This window comes from Micromesistius poutassou (assembly GCF_964030765.1).
Source record: "Micromesistius poutassou genome assembly, chromosome: 6".
Lineage (NCBI taxonomy): Eukaryota > Metazoa > Chordata > Actinopteri > Gadiformes > Gadidae > Micromesistius > Micromesistius poutassou.
Window position 1 is genome coordinate 5401747 of NC_140276.1, and position 19069 is coordinate 5420815.

The 19069-nt window shown below is 41.2% G+C and overlaps 1 protein-coding gene across 2 annotated transcripts; it reads right to left on the minus strand.

The window, feature by feature from the left end:
* Nucleotides 1–620: 620 nt before the first annotated feature.
* Nucleotides 621–18875, minus strand: kif3a (kinesin family member 3A). 2 transcript variants are annotated; one of them, XM_084469668.1, is made up of 18 exons: nucleotides 18729–18875; nucleotides 17893–18166; nucleotides 17485–17629; nucleotides 17284–17368; nucleotides 16817–16922; nucleotides 16567–16706; nucleotides 16248–16445; nucleotides 15837–16011; nucleotides 15270–15368; nucleotides 12056–12133; nucleotides 8480–8636; nucleotides 7744–7924; nucleotides 4079–4189; nucleotides 3259–3384; nucleotides 2608–2661; nucleotides 2302–2370; nucleotides 2032–2162; nucleotides 621–1828 (listed from the first exon to the last, which is right to left on the minus strand). In XM_084469668.1, the coding sequence occupies exons 1-18, from the start codon at nucleotides 18732–18734 to the stop codon at nucleotides 1780–1782; spliced, it is 2184 nt and encodes a 727-aa protein (XP_084325794.1). In that variant the 5' UTR covers nucleotides 18735–18875; the 3' UTR covers nucleotides 621–1779. The 2 variants fall into 2 exon arrangements, with proteins under 2 accessions (XP_084325794.1, XP_084325793.1); XM_084469667.1 differs by lacking the exon at nucleotides 12056–12133.
* Nucleotides 18876–19069: the final 194 nt, after the last annotated feature.

Sequence of the window (19069 nt, forward strand, 5' to 3'; positions counted from 1 at the left end):
TTGTTTGGCTGAGAAAAGTCTGAATGACACTTATAATATGTCTAACTTTGACCCTTCATGGAAATTGACCGACAGTTTGAAACATTACAACAAAGTAAGTTGTTATTTCCATGTAAAATTAATATATTACATTTTTCTTTGTTTTATTTGTACTCAGTTCTTGTGAATTTCCCTTTTTTCCTCAGGATTATCCTAATGATACTTGCACTTTGACGACGACAGAGACTATTCCTGTTAAGACTATTTTATCCAACATTAGATATTGTTCCCAGCAAAAAATCGATCAAAAAAATTGCGAAGACCACAAACGCAAGTTACTTGGAGTTACATTTGGACTGTGAATGTAACTATTTTATTGTTGTAGTAAATTTAACTTTATTTCTACACTGAGCCATTATGTATTGTGACACATTGTATTTTCTATTTTGTAAAACATATTTATGCAATAAAAGTTCCTAATCATAAATCAATTTCTAATGGATTTTGCCAATTATTATTAACCTCTGTGCTAATCAGTACCACATTATGACACATACAGGCCAATTCAGTTCAGTTACAACTGATGAAACACTACTGGACAGAACCACTGCAAATGCATCGCAGTTTATTTGTTTCAGGGCATGTTTACTGAATGGGTTTATGCACACACAGATTGAGGTTTCCCGCCCAAAATATAACTGGAATTACTTGGTATACTAGCAGGCAAATCCAGCTAGTTTCCTACTCTTCATCCCTCCCAAATTAATTATTTCATTATGTATTAACTTATGTTAGTGCGGGTGTGGGTCTGTGCAGGTGTGGGCATGTTTATAGATATGAATAGTGCAGATTAATGTGCATATACAGATACAGCCATTAGATGAGGGTCAACAATATAAGGGATGTAGTGTTTTTCTTACTTCAAATAATGAGAAAAATGTGACAAAAAATATGGTATTCTAGATTCTTCCAATTGAATTGCAAATATTTCACATTTATGATGTCCTAACATTGCATGTGTGAACCAATTTAAACATGGATTTTAATGACTGAATGCAACAAAGTATGTGACATAATACATGGAATAATTTAATAAATTAACTATACAGAGATAAAGATTGGTGAATGTAAACAGTTGACATACAGCATGATATAACACCACTTTTCTTGCACTGCAGTACACCATGTGATGAAATATATGCAACAATGTGAAAAAAAATGTTGCTAGTGCATTTGACACTAAGGTATATGCTTGTAGGCTACATCTCAATAGATATCTGAGAGAAAGAAAGAAGATTTGCTTAGTTTCTAATGGAAAAAATGTCACTACTGTAGGCCCTGGATGGCATGCACGTCCTACCATTTACAACAAGACATTAGTATACTGGCATGGCTTTCTACAAGTTAAGGTCATTGATTTGATGCCGAACAAAATGCTAGATCTAACCCTTGCTTTGATTACTATAGTTAACAGCAAAAGCTTTAGCATGAAACTCTGTACCAAATGTTTTCTATGAGTTGTGTTTCAGTCCGAGATCCATTGAATTGTGTACATTCGGCTGCGTAAGGTGTTCGTTGCTATTGTTGGATCGAAGAGGCCGAATAATAACACACGACACTTTATAGATCCCTAAATCTTGAGTAGTGTCCAAACATCTTCACATTTAAAACCATACAGTGTATTCCAACTAACTTTTTACATAACTAAAAACAAATAATACAAATCTTCATACCAAAATAATGACTTCAGTTCCTAAGTTTAAATGTGGGTTTGCTTGGCAAGGCAACATTCAGAAGACTTCACTGCAAGAGGGATTCGATTACAGCCTCTGGCTTTGCAGATCTCTTCCTGTGAGGAGATAAGCACACGATCAGCATTATCACCACTTAGCGGTGAACTGCACCGGTTTTTCTTAGAATAACCACATACACAGATAATAATAACATACAAGCACACTTTAGAGAAAAGCGCTTTGAAAGCATCAAATCGTTTTCTTTATACATTTGGGTATTATATCTTTATATGTTGGGAGTGCATGGTGCCGTGGTTACCTCCTGCCGGTCTTAGGTCGACCACTTTTGCTGCTCTTGGAAGTCCGTGGTCTTTCTAGTTTCATAAGGGACTGCCGCATACTCTCCTCTGTGTAGGCCAGGTACACATGGGACAGGTCCACCTCGAAGGGCTGGAGGGACGCATGAGAGAGCATGGACAGAATGCCAAGTCAAGTACGCACAACGCATGTTTGGTCATCCTACATACATACACATACCAGAGTGGATTTTAATTTTTTTATGAAATGCCCTGTTGTGTATTGTTCTCACATCTTTTTCTTTCTTGTCCGGTGCTGGGGTCTGTTTCCTCATATTGTTTCCAGTGTACGCCACGCATTTCTGAAAGAAAGGGGATGGAAAGAAAAAAACTGATTCAACACAGATACCCTCATTCTCAATCAACGTTTTAAAACTCTTCATTGTGTATTTTACCACTACGGAAGTTTTCCAAATGTGATGCGGAGAAATGTCATGGATGACATGCTCATCAATGAAATCTATCAGCAAATGTTTTGGGAATTCTTACTAGCATGCCAAGCTCTTTGCATACATGTCATGTATGTTTTCAGAACTCACCAGTTGCCACTCTCCTATATCTTCATTCCAGTGCACATAGTTTTCTATCATCTCCTATCATCAAAAACAGTAGGAAAAAAACATCAGCAGCAACCCAGCAAAACAAACACGAACATATTCATATATACAAGATGTACAAGATGTACATTACCACGTCAACATTCAAAGGTAAAACAAAAATGTATGCAATTCATGCATGTTCAAAAAGTGGGTCAGCATCATACACTACGACAGCAGTTTCAATCAAATAAATATACATATTATTGAATCAGGAAATGAAGGGTCATTTTGGGAAGGACACAATGGACATTTACAAAACCTAGATCACATAGTGAAGAGCACATCTCCCTAGGACACACACAAACACAAACATTTTCCAGTAATCCAAATCTCAGATCGACACAGACACATCCGAGAAACACGGGCCGTCTCAAGCACATACACATCCCCTAGTGACTCACATATATCCCAATGAATCACACACACACACACACACACACACACACACACACACACACACACACACACACACACACACACACACACGTCTCTCAGTTAGACACATAGACACACACACATAGCCTGCGAACTCCATCTGCACTCAGTGAGACACATAGACACACACACACAAACGCACACACCCACACACACCTGGTAGTCCTGGGGGATGAAGTTGTCTATGATGAGCATCTGGAGGCGGAGTTCGCGGCTCAGCTGCCGGATGTTCTCCAGCAGGCCTTCGATCTCCCTGTGATGCTCCTGCTGCAGGTCGGCCATCTGACACACAGGGAGACACAACGCCAGCGCTCAGAGTACTGCTAGCGCTCAGAGTACCGCTAGCGCTCAGAGAACCGCCTCAGCCCGACCTCCGGTTCAGCCCACACGACGCTAACCAAAGTTTTTACTTTTTATTTATTTTATTTTATTTTTTATTTTTTTACATAGGCTGGTCAGAGCACATTAATCTCGTCCAGAGAAGATCTTTGAAATGTTACCTTCATTTGAGCCAGGCTCATCGGCGTCATACAAAAATGTGATGTTCTTGGCACACCTCTGGAGTGCATAAAAACTTGACCCAGGTACGGATGTGGTGCTATGGCTATATGCTATGGTACTATATGATGAAATGCAGTAAATGTATTTCAGGCGTATTTCAATAAAACATAACAAAGAAAAAGTAATAATAATAATACAATATAAAAAAATATATATAATATAATATATAATAAAACATGACCAATATAAAAAAAAAATCTGCAATGGTTGGTCTCTAAGGGTAGACGGCCACTGCATTTATATATTCCCGACTTTTTGGTAATGGTCTGGTGAAAATACCTCCAAAACTGTAGGACAGGATAGTTACGCAAAATGAGGAGGAAGGACAAATCAAAAAGGAAGAAGAAACAAGCCACAATAGTGTGGCTTGCTTTGAAAACACACTAACGAATTTAACTGATTTGCCATATCTTACCTCTGACTTTGCCGCCATCAGCATGGTCCAAACCTTCTTCAGCTTCTTGGTCTTCCCTTGGGCCTCCTCCTGCAAGCTGGTGTATTTCTCCTCGATGTCCAGACGCTCTTGCTGATTTGGGAAGAGGAAATAGCAGGTGTTTAATACAGTTAAACAAACTATGCTATGACAAACTTTGTTTGACGTAGGCCTGTCACAATAACAAATTTTGCTGGGCGATAAATTGTCCCAGAAATTATTGCGATAAGCGATAATATTGCCGTTTTCAGACCATTTTCAACTAATATAATGATAATGGCATAATAATGCAAGTACAACCTTTCAAAGATCAATAAACTGTTATTTCTAAAGAATATTTAACACTGGAACTGGCAGACATTTTAAATATCCAAAATAAATAAACAAAACAACCAAAAACTATAAATAAAATTGAAATAAAACTACATGAAGCGAACTACAACTGTCACTGAGTGCGCACCATTTGAACTGTCCTGTTTGTACTTTGTCGACTAAACTCAATTGTGTGATTGTGGACTGAAGACGGAGACGTCCCATGATCTGTTTTTTTTCACAGCTGGGAAAACTGCATCGGATGATTATGCTTTAGGTGCAGATGCATGTTTGTTGTAATGGCGCGTTTAGTTTCTACCGTTTTACAACAAATGCGATATACCGGCTCGCACAGGTTAAGTGGTTCACCACGGTCATCCTAGACAGAGAATGTCTAGGAAGACGCGCGGAAGCCGAGCGTATAGACGGGCTCTGACTCTGTGTAACGCCAGGGCTCCGCCTCCCCACACAGAGACCATGCGGCTGACCAGTGACTGACACGACTTGAGGGTTAACTCCTCATTACGCCAAGGAAGCGAGAGGGGTCTGTCGAGACTGATGCTCCGGAGTGAAAACTCATCCAGTCTCTTTGATAGAGAGAGACACGAGAAAAAAAAGAGCTTATTTATCGCAGACGGCAAAATTATCGTCTCATTTTAATTTATCGTGCGATTAATTGATTTATTGCTTATCGCGACAGGCCTAGTTTGAAGCTCTATCTCACAGTCTTAGTAGTAGTTTGCTAGTGGCCATGAATCATTAGGCAGTTTATATATATACAAGACGTCTAACAGACGTAGGGCTGGGCGATTAATCAAATTTTGATCACGATTTCGATTTCAGAGTGAAACGATCACCAAACTAATATAATCGAGTTGAAACTATTATTATAATTTTTTTTTTAATAGAAATTGCAGAACAGCTGGATTCATATCTGGACTTTATTTTCTATTTGATCATTTTGTGTATTTTTTTAAGGGGAAATTTCAAAGTTAAAGTTAAAAAGTGTTTTTTTTGGAGAGAAATTATGAATTAGAGTTAGAGACAGTGGTTGGGAACCACTGTCTCTAACTATGATGGTACCTCAGATTCTGACTCGCTAATGCCGCTTTTCCACTGACAGTATCAGCTCGACTCGACTCAACTCGCCTCGCCTCGATCTAAAAAAGTACCTCTTCAATGTGGCGGGTCGTAGAAAAGAACCTCTCCAACATGGGCGGGTCGTTAAGGTTTTAATCATGGGAGACACGATTCCCGGGAAATCTGAATCTGATCAAGACTATTTCCTGATTCCCGGGAAAGGTTATGATGGGAAATAAAATAAAATAAAAAGCGCAATGACTGGCGCCTCTATTGTTGTCATACGGTAACGTTGATGGAGGCGAAACTCGAGCCCTAGGAAAGGAACGACACTAAAACGAAACAGCGAAACGCTGATCCTCCGGAGCCGGTCCGTGGACTCCAGCCACGCCGGACACACACAACCATGCCCGACACACACAACCATGTGCAGCCTAACTCTAGCCCCGGGAAAGGAGCGACAAACACGGTGAAATGCTTATCAGTGTCCCCCCCGGGAGCGGGTTCGTGGACTCCAACCACACCGGACACAACTTAACTGAGTGATTATTCCCATTTACAGCCGCTGGCCAATCAGTTACCAGCAGCCTGTTTACGTCACACAAAAGTACCTACTCCGCTCGCTTGGAACCTCGACGGAGGTAGTACAAAAAAAAAGTACCCGGTACTAGGTACAAGGTACTTTTTTTGCCAATGGAAATGCAAAAAAGGCGTGGCGAGTCGAGTCGAGCTGGTACTGGCGGTGGAAAAGCGGCATGAGTGTGCTCTAGTGGATTATACTGCTTCAGTTGGTATTATCACTATCAGCATCCCTTTCCGACACATGTCACACAAAGTTGAAGAATGTATCACACCTCTGATAGATTAATCACTTCCACTCAACACTTCTTTCACCCACCTTCAGTGATTGGCACTGAGTTCCCACGCGCTCAACAAGTTTTACAATAATGACCACATGCCAGTAATGTCTTGACATCAAAACCAAAGCATGTGGCGTGATGCTACTGTGGTGATGTTTTAAAACAATCATGGCGACAGGATACAGGGCTTCCAAGCAAGGCCGCCATCAAAGCAGATTTGATCACGGTTCATATTGGTATCGATTTATCTTCCACAGCCAAGACTAATACATGTGATTGTAGCCTTTTGACTTTCAAGGCATGGCTATAATGTCAATGACTTTGGCAATTCACTTTTTGGGAGCACAGCACCACTGGGGTTTGCATTTCAACAACAACCGGGCTACCCGCTTGAAAGGCGTGTCTTTAACTGATGACGTGCTTGTCTTGAGCACAGTTTTTTGTATTTTTAAAGGTCTATAATCTCACAATTTGAGAGACAATTTCTCGCTCCACACAGACATCAGGGCTGACATCACCACAGGCCGCTTGGAGGCGGGTCGGGCTCACTTTGGCCCAACCTCGGAGATGGTCCATAGTGAAGTCTGTAATGGAAGACTTCAGATCTGACTAGGGATGTTAACGACTCAGTATTTTGTGTTTGTTGTTGTTGTTGTTTTTGGCCCCGCGGCTGCAGCAGTTGCGGAGCTCAAAGGATCTGCCCTTTCCTTTAAGACAGCGGCCCGCCCGTCACATTAATCAAAGGTTGCGCTCAGGAGCACACCAATAATGCAATCATGCTTCAACGGCAGGACGTTAGCCATGTATTCCGCAGGGTGCCTCTCTGGCATTGAGCGGGTCTACAGGAACGGCCATGGTCACGTACGACTCCGTAGTCAACGCTGTCCAAGGATCGGTGGTGATGGCAACTTTCTCCACTAAGGACAGGATCTCACGGAGGGAGCCTGCTGCTTCGCTGTACATTTTCCCCAGCCGTGTACAGCGAAGCATGTACATGTCATAGTTTGGCGACATGGCACGGTGTAATCTGGCTCGAGAAATGCGATCAGATCGCGGGACCCCTTCGCCTCGACTAGGCTTATGGGCAGCATGTCTCCGGCTATAATTTTTTATGGTTATTTTGAAAACAGAAAGGTGCTGCAACGTTTTGAATGAAGTTTATACATATTTAAAAAATAACGATTTTCCAATTTCTATTTTCGTCTTGAGTCGGCTTGAGCACGAGTCGAGAATCTGTCGTTGAGTCGGCACATTTTTAATATCCGTAGATCTGACGTAGCAGCAGTATAGTGCTGTGGCTAGCTGGAGTGTTCAATTACCAGCCTAAAGGTTCTGTTGGCCTGCTAGATCAAGATGCCTAACCCCTTATTGCCCTCAAGCTAATTGGGGTTTTACCTCTTTCTCCTCCAGTTCTCTGCGTAGTTGCTCAGCCCGTCTCCGGCGTTCCTCCAGTTCATTGTTTGACTCCTGCAGGAGCTTCTCCTGCTCCTCAGCCTTGGCCAGCAGATCCACACCTCCCACAATCACCTTCTTCTCCAGGGCAGACAACTTCTCCAGCAGCAAGTGGTGCTCCTGCCTACATGGGACACAGAGTAATTAGGCAAAACGTCATTAAAGGGCCAGTGAACCAAAAATGTGTAAAATGTAAAATCCTATTTTTTTTTTCCAGTCTCCGCCAACAAGATTGTGAATGCTTTTCTCTGCTCCCAGTCAAGTCAAGTCTTACCTTGAAGTCACATCACGACAAAGGAACACAGGCGCAAGGGTATGCTAATGCAGCGGATGCTTATGCAGAGGTGTATGGAGCTCCGACTGGGCAGTGGCTGGTTTTGATGGTTGCGTCCGAGAGGTTTAAGCTTCTCATTTACTTCCATATACAACATAGGTCATAATAATCAGCTCATACACATCTTACCTCCTATGAAGATCTCAGTGCAAACAGCATTGTTTTTTAAACTCTCCTAAAACACTTTAGAAGATGATTTTGTGTTGACCGTGTTAGAGCCGAGCTCAAACAGAAGCTTCACACACGCCGTCATACTTGTGAAAGCAGATTGATGTGCAAACCACTGCCTGCATCCATGTTCATGTCGCTGAAGGTAAAACCCGAAGGTGGATGCGGTTTACTCACTGAGCTTTGAGCAGGTCCTTCTCCCTCTTCTCCAGCTCGGCCCTGGCCTTGTTCCTCTCCTCCTCCTCCATGTCTAGCTTGGCCTCCAGTGCCTTTCGCTCCTCTTCGATCTTTGCCTGCATCTCCAACATCTTGTCAGGGGAGACCTTCTTCTTCCCTTCAACATGGCAAGGAGTAATACACATTTAATGAGGGTGTGTATGCCAGGCATGAGTTTTCTGGTTAGTTGTTTTCTTTTTAGTGGGGGGGGGAGGGGGGAGAAAAACATGGATTCAGGTCATGACAGGTTACATTGTTAGATGACATTTGAAACAATTATGCTGCAAGAACACTGCTGCCAAAAAAATGTGAGGGTCAGTTGCGGAGGAGGTTCTACAAGGAATCTCAATATCCATTCATTAGGATTCCTTTGATCGGTATTTGCGACAGATTACCAACTTGTTATCAAAGAATGAAAAGCACCTCAGTAGAGGGATTTGAGATAGTCCTTGGACTTTGTGCAGGATTCTCTCAGGGACAAAGTGGATAGAAAAATGGCAATAGCAGGACAATGGAAGACAAACAGATGCACACAAAGGGATGTGAATAGGAGAGTGTTAACATGGGTTAGACCACAGGACTTGTCTTCCTTTCTCCTGCATTGTCCGACTTGTCTGTTGCAAAAGCCAGCGGGGTGGCCAAACACTGCAGTGGGCTTGGTTAGGGAATGGTGAGCAAAGCTATGCCGCAAGTGCAGTCAGGAACATTGAGGATTCTCACACCAACCTCGGTCTTCTTCAATTAAGGTGTATGGGGAGCCAGCAGTCGGCATATTTCAACCAATCAAAGGGAGGGGAGAGAGAGAGCAGGGGAGAGAGAGAGAGAGAAAGATAGTGCCACATTACCACAAGAAAACCTTTTTATACTCTACAGGGTGAAACACTACACAGTCAGGGTAGATTGAGGACAAGGCAAAAGGAGTGAAGGGAGACTGCCAGCAGAATGAAAATGGTCAATGGTGAAGGGGGTAACACCTTGGATGTTTGCTGATAAACATACAAAATCTGGTCCTGTAGACACAATCCTGTCCTGTATAGTTTATTCTGGGTTGAGCTAAACAAACCCTTTTTAAATCAGGTGCTGTACAGATTATTATTTTATCACATGAAAGTGAAAGTGTCACCATCAGTGGATCTCCCCACCCACAGACGTTTTACTAATGACTAAAATCTGATTACAACTAAAAATAACACCATGAAGGGAATGTTCCACCACAGTGGTTCCAAACCTGTGACTACGTAGTCAGAGGTCATAGGATACCACAATAATCGTCAAAGCCTTTTGCGGACCAACTCCTACACAACTACTACTGCAAGAGGGTCATGGCAAGTGGGAAACAGCCGTCCTCCTCCAACATTTGCACAGTGAGGAAAATTAAACAAACAGAAAATTGCCGGCACCGACACTGTCAGGACATGAGTATAATTGGTGTTTGAGGGGGAACTTACATTAGCTTAAGAGATTTGCAAAATTTGACAGAAAATGTTGCAGCTAAAGGTTTTTTTTTTTATATAACCTGCCGCGTAGCAGAAAAACGATGCGAAAATGCAAGAAAAAGGCAGAAGAAATCATTGCGTGAAAACTATTTACATCTGCGAATGCGATGCGAATATGAGTTCAAGTTCAAGTTCACCTTTATTTGTATAGCACGTTTAAAAGACCTGTCACGGTCGGCCAAAGTGCTTTACAGCGCAGAAGTAAAAAAAAAAGACAAAAAATACATAACAATTCACACACGCATATCAATATACATACAGAAATATACAAATGCTATGTACATGTATAAATATGTACACATAACCATGGCGAGAACACAACAATTCAATCATGATCCGAAAGCCAGGGAAAAAAGATAAGTCTTTAAGGCGGACTTGAACCTCTCCAATGATCCTGCAAGTCTAATATGTAGTGGCAGGCTGTTCCAGAGCTTGGGGGCAGCTACTGAGAAGGCTCGGTCACCTTTGGTTTTTAATTTCGTTCGAGGTATATCCAGCGACGGTTCTCCAGATGAACGCAGAGCTCTAGCTGGATATCGGACTTGTATGAGTTCTTTAAGATATAGTGGGGCCAGACCGGTTAAAATTTTAAAAACAATTAATAACACTTTAAAGTCAATTCTAAAACGGATGGGAAGCCAGTGGAGGGAAGCCAGAACAGGGGTGATGTGTTTCCTTTTTTTGGTACCAGTCAAAAGGCGAGCAGTGGCATTCTGTACCAGCTGCAGGCGGCGAAGGGAGCTGTGGTCTAGACCAACATATAGGGAGTTACAGTAGTCAAGTTTGCAGGATATAAAAGCATGGATGACACTTTCCAGGTCATTAAAAGATAAATAGGGCTTGACTTTAGAGAGAGTACGAAGTTGATAAAAAGATCCTTTTACCACTGTGCTGATTTGTTTTTTAATATCAAGGTTGGAATCAAGAGTTACACCAAGGCTTTTTATAAAGGGGGTGGTTTTAAAAGCAAGGAGATCCTGTCCATCAAATGAATTTAAACTGCCTTCAGGAAGGCCAAAAACAGTTACCTCAGTTTTACTGTCATTGAGGTTAAGTTGGCTGAGGCTCATCCAACTCTTAATGTCGGCAAGACATGAGGCCTATTCCTATATAATCGCGCAGGTGAATAGAATAGTCCTTTCACCAAAATATCCAATGTATTTAGAAGATTCAATTATAATTGAGTTTTACTTTTAATCCTAGTGCAAAATAGTGTAGCAAATGGCTGTTTGCGGATGGGGGTGATGGAGTGGGTTTGTTTAGGCAATCACTATTTGTGAGTTGGTATCCAAAACTAAACTCTTGTGACACAACTGCACAACTTTATGGAAGCAACGTATATGCACGTTGCTCACATTAAGCTTGATCTTATTGAGTGCAGTGATTAATGACACATGCGTAAGAGATGTTAACAATTTCATTCATTTTTACCAAAACTGGAAAAAAAATAAAAAATAAATACAATATAAATTATTTACTAATGTTAAATATGATCAATCATTTTGAAAAAGATGAAAAATGAATAAGAAAACATAGAAATGTTTTGGAGAAAAAATACGTTAGAATCTCTAATTAGAGAATGCTCATGTGATTTTACACATCTGTAGTGTTGTGAAATAAATGATTGCACAATAATCATGAAACCGTCAATCTGTGGTAATTCCTCAGACTACAATCGTACCATCAACATCTATAATTGCTGCATCCCTACTTAGCGACAGCCCAAGTTGACTGATACAGGGACATGCACAGAGGTAGCAATTTGCAATGAATGAACTCTCTTCCGAACCACAAATGATAACATGAGTCCCAGTTATATCATGAAGCCATACTGTGTTAGTGTTGCAGGCAGTGTGCCTTCAGTTGTGACAGGGGGACTGATGGGGGTCTGGGTGGATGTGGGCGAGGGGGAAAGCGGGTAGGTCAATCGGTTGGGGTTAAATGGGCTCGGAGCTTTGGAAATGGAGCTTAACACACACACACACACACACACACACACACACACACACACACACACACACACACACACACACACACTCACTAGTAAGAGCCTTGTTCTCAGTGGTGGCCTGCGACAATGAGGTGAAGCAGACAGAATCTGAGCTAGTTCCTCTGCTGCCTGCAACAAACACACGGGATGCACCACAGCCACCACACACACCAGGGGGTATAGAGAGAGAGACGGAAACACAGAAGAGAGACAGAGAGAGAGAGACAGTGACAGAGATACAGACAAAGAGAGAAAGAGAGAGAGAGACAGTGACATAGACAAAGACACAGAGAGAGGCAGATTGAGTCACCGGCAGTAAGGGTGTGAATCTTTTGGTGACTTTGATTCAATCTTGGGGTCAAGATTCGATTCCAAATCAATTCTCAATTCCCATTTTAAAATGAATTTGTGATTCGGGCCGTATAGGCCATTATTTAAAGTTACCTCTCACACATACTACTGAAACTTAACATCTAGTACTGAAAACCTCTCACACACACACTACTGAAAACCTCTCTCACACACACTACTGAAAACCTCTCACACACACTACTGAAAACCTCTCACACACACTACTGAAAACCTCTCACACACACTACTGAAAACTCTCACACAAAATACTGAAAACCTCTTAATATACTACGAAAACTCTCTTAAACTAAGTAACTTAAAGCAGAGAATAACCAAAGCCACAAATAAAATAATATACTGACACATAGTTGCAAAAAAAGATTGGGCACCTTCTGAATTATCCACATTAATGGCTCACATAAATAGTCAGATCTTTGTAAGTCATAACAAAATATAAAATATATATAAATATATTTTAAAAAAGAACAGAACATTTTTCACTCAAACTTTTATATTACTCTTAATTGAATTAAAATGTTAATTATGTTGTTCAAACATTTAAAACATGGTTTGGAAAAGGTATGTGAACCACTGGGATAATGCATTTTTGCTCAAGGGGGGAATTGGAGTCGGATGAGACAACATTGTGGTGTGAGTTACAGGGAATCATCGAAGAAACCCAAAAGTTGGTGAGCAACAAAGGCTCATTGTTACAATATTGTTGTGGACAATCCAGGTGGGTTCTGTACCATAAACATTGATATAAATAACTATTATTTCCAAAAAAAGATTATATGGTCTACTAGAATAAATAAGCCCATCTGAATCATAAGGAATGATCATTAATAATAATTAAATGATCATGGAATGGCGTTCTTTTTGTTTTTTCACTTGGTATTACCGTAGTCAAATACACACACAAATACACACATTTCAGTAGTGTATTTGAGTGTGTCTCAATAGTGATTGTGAGTGCATTTCGGTCCTGTATGTTTGAGTGTATCTTAGAAGGGTACGTGTAAGTATATTTCAGTAGCGTGTGTGAGGTTTTTTTAGTAGTATATATTAGATGTGTTCAGTAGTTTCTGTGAGGGTTTTTTAGTAGTATATGTGATAGGTTTTCAGTAGTATGTGTGAGAGATACATTTGAATTAAGGCCTATACGGTCCATCATACTATCTTATGGTAGCCATACACCCCCCCCCCCCCCGTGGAGCAGTATTTTATTTTCTAAGAAAATAAAAGAATGAAAAAGTTGTATGAAAGTGTATCGGTGAACCAATATTCTACGTACACTCAAACATGTTTCCGTTCAGCTTTGCAAACTTTATATTTCTGTACAGATAGTAAAAAGGGAAACTACAAACTGATTATTAATTGGATTACCGCAGAACCTTTATCCATTCATCTTATTAAGAACTTCAGAAAAACCGCATGGAGATATGCATCTGTGCAATCTGCAGATATCTGCTAATTTCACACTTTCCCACACAGTCATCGTCAAAAAACTGTTATCAATTTCCTTAGCAGTATCGTCAGTATCGTCACTTACACATACCGGTACTTACTTTTTGTCTGTGTGCGTTAACCCTTTCACACATTAAGCCTTAAAAAAGGTACAATATGTAACACTTTCCACATTCAAAAATCTTAAAAAACGACTAGACCAATGTTATGTATATATATTTTTTATATATATATATAATATTGTATAATATATATTTATAAAACGGGGGGCCTAAATCAAGCGATCTGATTGGTTCCCAACCGTTGTATATTGAGCGTATACACACAGCTATGACGCCCGTTCAGTTTACAGAGTCCAGTATCACTCCGCGCCTAACTTGAACTGTTGTTTATTTATATATAAAAGCGATAGCATAGTTCACTGAAGCCTAAAAAGCCAATAAAGCAAAGCAGTAAAGCAATAGGCACACGGTCGCCGGCAATTTAGCCTTCTAAATTGCTAAATTGCCGGCGAACCAAGCTACCGTCTCTAGCCTTCTCTCTGAAGGACGCTAGTGTGTTGCATAGCAACCGCCGTACACTTTGCCGGCAGCCAGGAGGGACTACTTTTCTGTATTCGTTAAAAAAAAATGCTTTTCCGACTTTCTAGCTTTTTCAAAATTGAGGGTGTCTATGACTTTAATTTCGCCATATTTACGTAACCGTTTTATAAAAGCAATAGATCACTTCAGTCAGTGATATACGGTCATTATACCACAGTGAAGGGGGTCGCCGCCCCTCCGCTGCGCGTCGGGATGGACAACGCCCCTTAACTGTGGTATAATGAGCGTATACCACGGCCTGTCGTGATCTATTGCTTAAATATATATATATATATTGTTGAGTTTTGTACTTCAAACCTACCCAGAAATCCTTCGTTTTACTCACAGTAACAGTCTGTTACGTTTTGAAGTATGTCAATGTCGCCCTTTACCCCAAATAACCGGGGAAACCCACCATAACAGAAATACTAATTTATTGATATGATAATTCATCATATAGACAAATGGCTCATGTCAGACACCAAGATAAGGCAGTGCTTGTCACAAAAAGCTTTACTTTTTCCAGTGGTTAATATTTCCCCTATGTCATTTATTGGTTGTGTTGAAACTGCAAAGCTGGCCCACAATACCTGTCACCTCCTTGAGAACATTTGTATAGGCTCAAACAGTTAGAGTTTCATATAGCATCCTGTGTTGTGCGTTCTTGTGGTTACGGCATAGTTCACCCGCATGATCGTGCTGGAACTTTACCAGTAATTTGACGACATATTATGCAAGGAAATTGCCTAAATGGATTTGCCACCATTTCGATCAGCATTCACACATGACCCCTGTGCCTTTCATTTTACAGCCCAGGCCGCGTGTGCGAGAGGGGCTTGTGACTGAGTGAAATGACTCCCCCCTACCTCTTCTTCTCCTGCGGCCTTCTCCCGCCTCTCCTCCTTCCTCGTCTCCGTCGTCCAGCTCCTCAGAGCCGCTGGCCTCTGAGCCGGAGATCTCCTCCCCTGGACAGACACAATACAGCCTCTCAAAACGGATTCCATTTTTTCATTTTTACTAAAACTGGAAACAAACAACAACAAAACAATAAAAGAAAGAATTTTCTCAGGCCTTGTGTAAAATGAGATCAATCATTTTTTATCTAAATATTCTAAGATATTCCCATATGCATTATATTTACATTTAAGAGATAATATGTACCTCTTAAATGTACATAGGACTTAACATTTAGACATTGAGAAGACGCCGTTATCCAGCTTTTGTATCGACTTCTACAAAATACTTTTTTGAGCAGTAACGTCAAAAAACAACCGGACAGATTGCAGGCTGTGAACATTAAAATAATATTTGAGCAGACAACATCTCAGAGATGCAGGGAAAACAACCCATCGTATAGACGACAGGCGTCACAGACCCATGTAGCCAGGTGGAGCCAATTGGTGGCCGCTGGGGAGGGCCGGTCCAGGACTCACCTTCCTCCAGCTTCTTCTTGAGGTCCTCGATCTCCTTCTGGAACTGCCGCAGCAGTGCGTCCTTGGGGTCCTCGTTGATGCGGGCCTTGTTCTTGATGTTCTTGGCCCGGTTGGCGTAGCGCAGTGTGCTGATGGTCTCGTCGTAGTTGTAGTCCGCAGGGCCAATGTTCGCACACTGGCGGCCGAGAAAAAACAGAATATTAACAGAACTGCTGGTATTTTACATTCGTTTTCACAATCTAAATATTGCAAACTCTTTGATTCATATGCAATGAATGTATGTAATGTATATAATACATTAGTTATAGTAACAACTATCCTACTATTTCATTGTATTTTTTCACATTTATTGTTAAAATAATTTAAGTCAAGATTAAGTTCATTTTACAGGACTGGGCTAGTTTATCCCACCATCATGGTCTTGGAGTTGCCACCAAGCGAGTCCTGCAGTAGGCGGGTGAGTTTGGAGTTCCTGTAAGGCACATGGGTGCTCTTGCCGTCCACCAGAGCGGAGATGACATTCCCCAGGGTGGAGAGCGAGAGATTGATCTTCGTAGCTTCCTTCAAGCGCTGCCCTGTGGCGCCCGTTTTCCCTTGTCTCTCCGAACCCTGGGGACGGCCGGCGCATTGAAATGGTCAGAGAATCATCAGGGTCATGGTAAAAAAAAAAGCATATTATGGTATCTGTGTCTGCAGGATATTTGAGTATTTATTTATAGGTCTGACTCACGGCCAGGTCAACCAGATGGAGTTTCCCCATTCGCACGTGCTGGTTCCCGTCCACACCTTTCTCGCTGCACTCGATGGTGATGGTGAATATGGCGTGGGAACGAGAGCTGTGCTCGTTCATGTTGGTGGCACCCACAGAACCTTGTCGATTAGGGGAGAGGGAGAGGGAGATTCATCCACATTCAATTCCAGCAGTTTCATTGAAGTTGTCTTGTTTTTTTTTCTCCAAAAGATGATGAGATTTTGCTTACGGTTTTTATGGCCCAGTGTCATGATTCTGTCCATGTCGTCTGCATTGTTCACTACGTATCCTGAGAGGTCTTTGATGTAGACGCCAACATCTGGCCTTTCTTTAACCTTTCGCGGGAAAAAAGCGATTATCAGCATCCGTTATAGGTTGACTAGGGAAATGCATGTTGACATACTGGGTCACACTATAGTTATTAGCCAAACAAGCAATGCAGCTTATTTTGAGGAATTCACAATCAATTTATATCAATTGTAAGGGTTCCTAGGTCTACACTTGAAATATCCCTGGAATAATGACCAGGGCTTTGGTAACAGATAAGTAAAAAACAAAAGATTTGCTAGGACCACAAGAAGACAAAACATTAACATAATTATAATAATTATAATAACATTAATATCACCAAAAAAGTATTTCCCCAATGTGTATATATGTTTTATAGCTAGTATATGCAATTGGACATGTATTCACCTCAAGCCTCTGCAACTGATCCTTGCCCAGCAAGTCCCTAACCTCCTCATTGTAGATCTCCAGGTATGACACACGGACCAGAAACCTAGAGAGAGGGTAGATAGGCTGTGATTTGAATGTTCCACCAGGATAGAATAATACGGGTCAGTTTACCTTTTTTATTCATAGCTCATATAACATTACAATAACATGTTGCCATACCGTGTGTCACCCTCTGCCTTGGCGATGTGACCGAAGACATGAGCGAAGGAATTGGGAATGATGCCCCTAAGTTCTGGCACTGCCCTTACACCCTCCATGGTGAATGTTTTACCAGTGCCAGTCTGCCCATACGCAAAGATAGTTCCTGTAATACACAGCAGGGGTCAGTATCAATATGATTTCCTCTAAATATGTGTTTACAAATATATAAAAGAAAATGACCCATTATTATTGCCACCATTGGCGTTTTCATTAGTTATACAGTAACCCATCCGAGTATAACATTTGTATGACATGTATTTTAATGTAAAAGTTAATTTAAAAAACAACAACAATATATGATTATAATAATCACAATCATTATAAATAACTAAAATGTCGTTATTCCCATATATAATATGAGTTTACCATTGTAACCCTCTAAGACTGAGTCTATGATAGGTCGGGCTGTGAGATTGTAAACATCAAGCTGTTTGCTGTCTGGTCCAAACACAGTGTCGAAGGTGAAGCATTTGGGCGGTTCATGCTGAGTTTCTAGTTTGTTAACGGTGATGGTCCCTCGGATCTCGTCCACACTGACGGCCTGTTTGCTGCCCATCTGTTTCTCCTTCTGGTTGAGTGGACGACATCTCACGACCACCTTGACGTTGTCGCTTATCTCGGGTTTCTCGTGTTTATTGCTCTGTAATAAAAGGTGTGATTGTATATCTCGGCTTTTACTCTCTCTTGTAAACAACACATACGCAACAAACTAGAAGAGAAGATGGCGATATAGAGGCCCATATTTCATGGGCAATGCAAGATGCTAACTTGCCCTTTAAAACGAATTCGTTTTTTTTTATCATATGCATCAGCCATCAGCCAAATCGTTATTATGAATTTTGCAAATGTGTAAATAGTAGACAACAAAGCCCTGCATGTCATCCTCCACCAGCGCACATTAATTAGTAAAATTATGATAGCCAAATGCAACATCGCTTGCTTGGCTGCTAGGAAAGCAGAGAAATGCTAAGCTGCAGAAAGAGCTGATGGGATAGCACAGTGGGACAAAAACGAATCATTTGCAAACATATCTCAAGAGAAAGAGACATTTTAATGGTGGGAACAGTGACCTCAATGAAGCGTTAATCAGAGGAGTGGCATCGGGCCACTTCAATAGAAGTATCTGTTAGCATCACATCAGATCGGAGGAAGGGAGGATCCCCCCGCAAACACACAATCACTCAGAGGCGGGGCCGACTTACCGGCATGTTTGAAGTGTAGACTGTAGCGTCTCACGCTGATTGTATAGGAACTGTGAAGCTCAAGTGCTTAAGGCAGTTTTTTTTGTTTTTATTCTAGGTTGATTTATATGGCAGCGCTGTGCCCATAGTATCAGTATCCTGGAAACACTGTTGTCACGACGGACTGGCTGTGCGGCTGCGCACTGCAGTGAGTGAGGAGCAGGAGAACCAATCGGAAGCGAGAACACATAACTGTAACAGATGTAAATTCATACAGCTATGTGTAAAAATAACAATCCAAATCTCATATCAACTTGAAGTAAAACAGAATAATTAATTAAATAATAAGCCATTTATTTAGA

What these genes read in the sequence shown, in the direction of transcription:
- kif3a (XM_084469668.1), bottom strand. An exon ending in TCCATCTGGTTGACCTGGCC is followed by an intron (nt 16,446 to 16,566) that starts GTGAGTCAGACC and finishes GGCCGTCCCCAG; the next exon opens with GGTTCGGAGAGACAAGGGAA. An exon ending in TCATCCCCCAGGACTACCAG is followed by an intron (nt 2,662 to 3,258) that starts GTGTGTGTGGGT and finishes TTTTGATGATAG; the next exon opens with GAGATGATAGAAAACTATGT.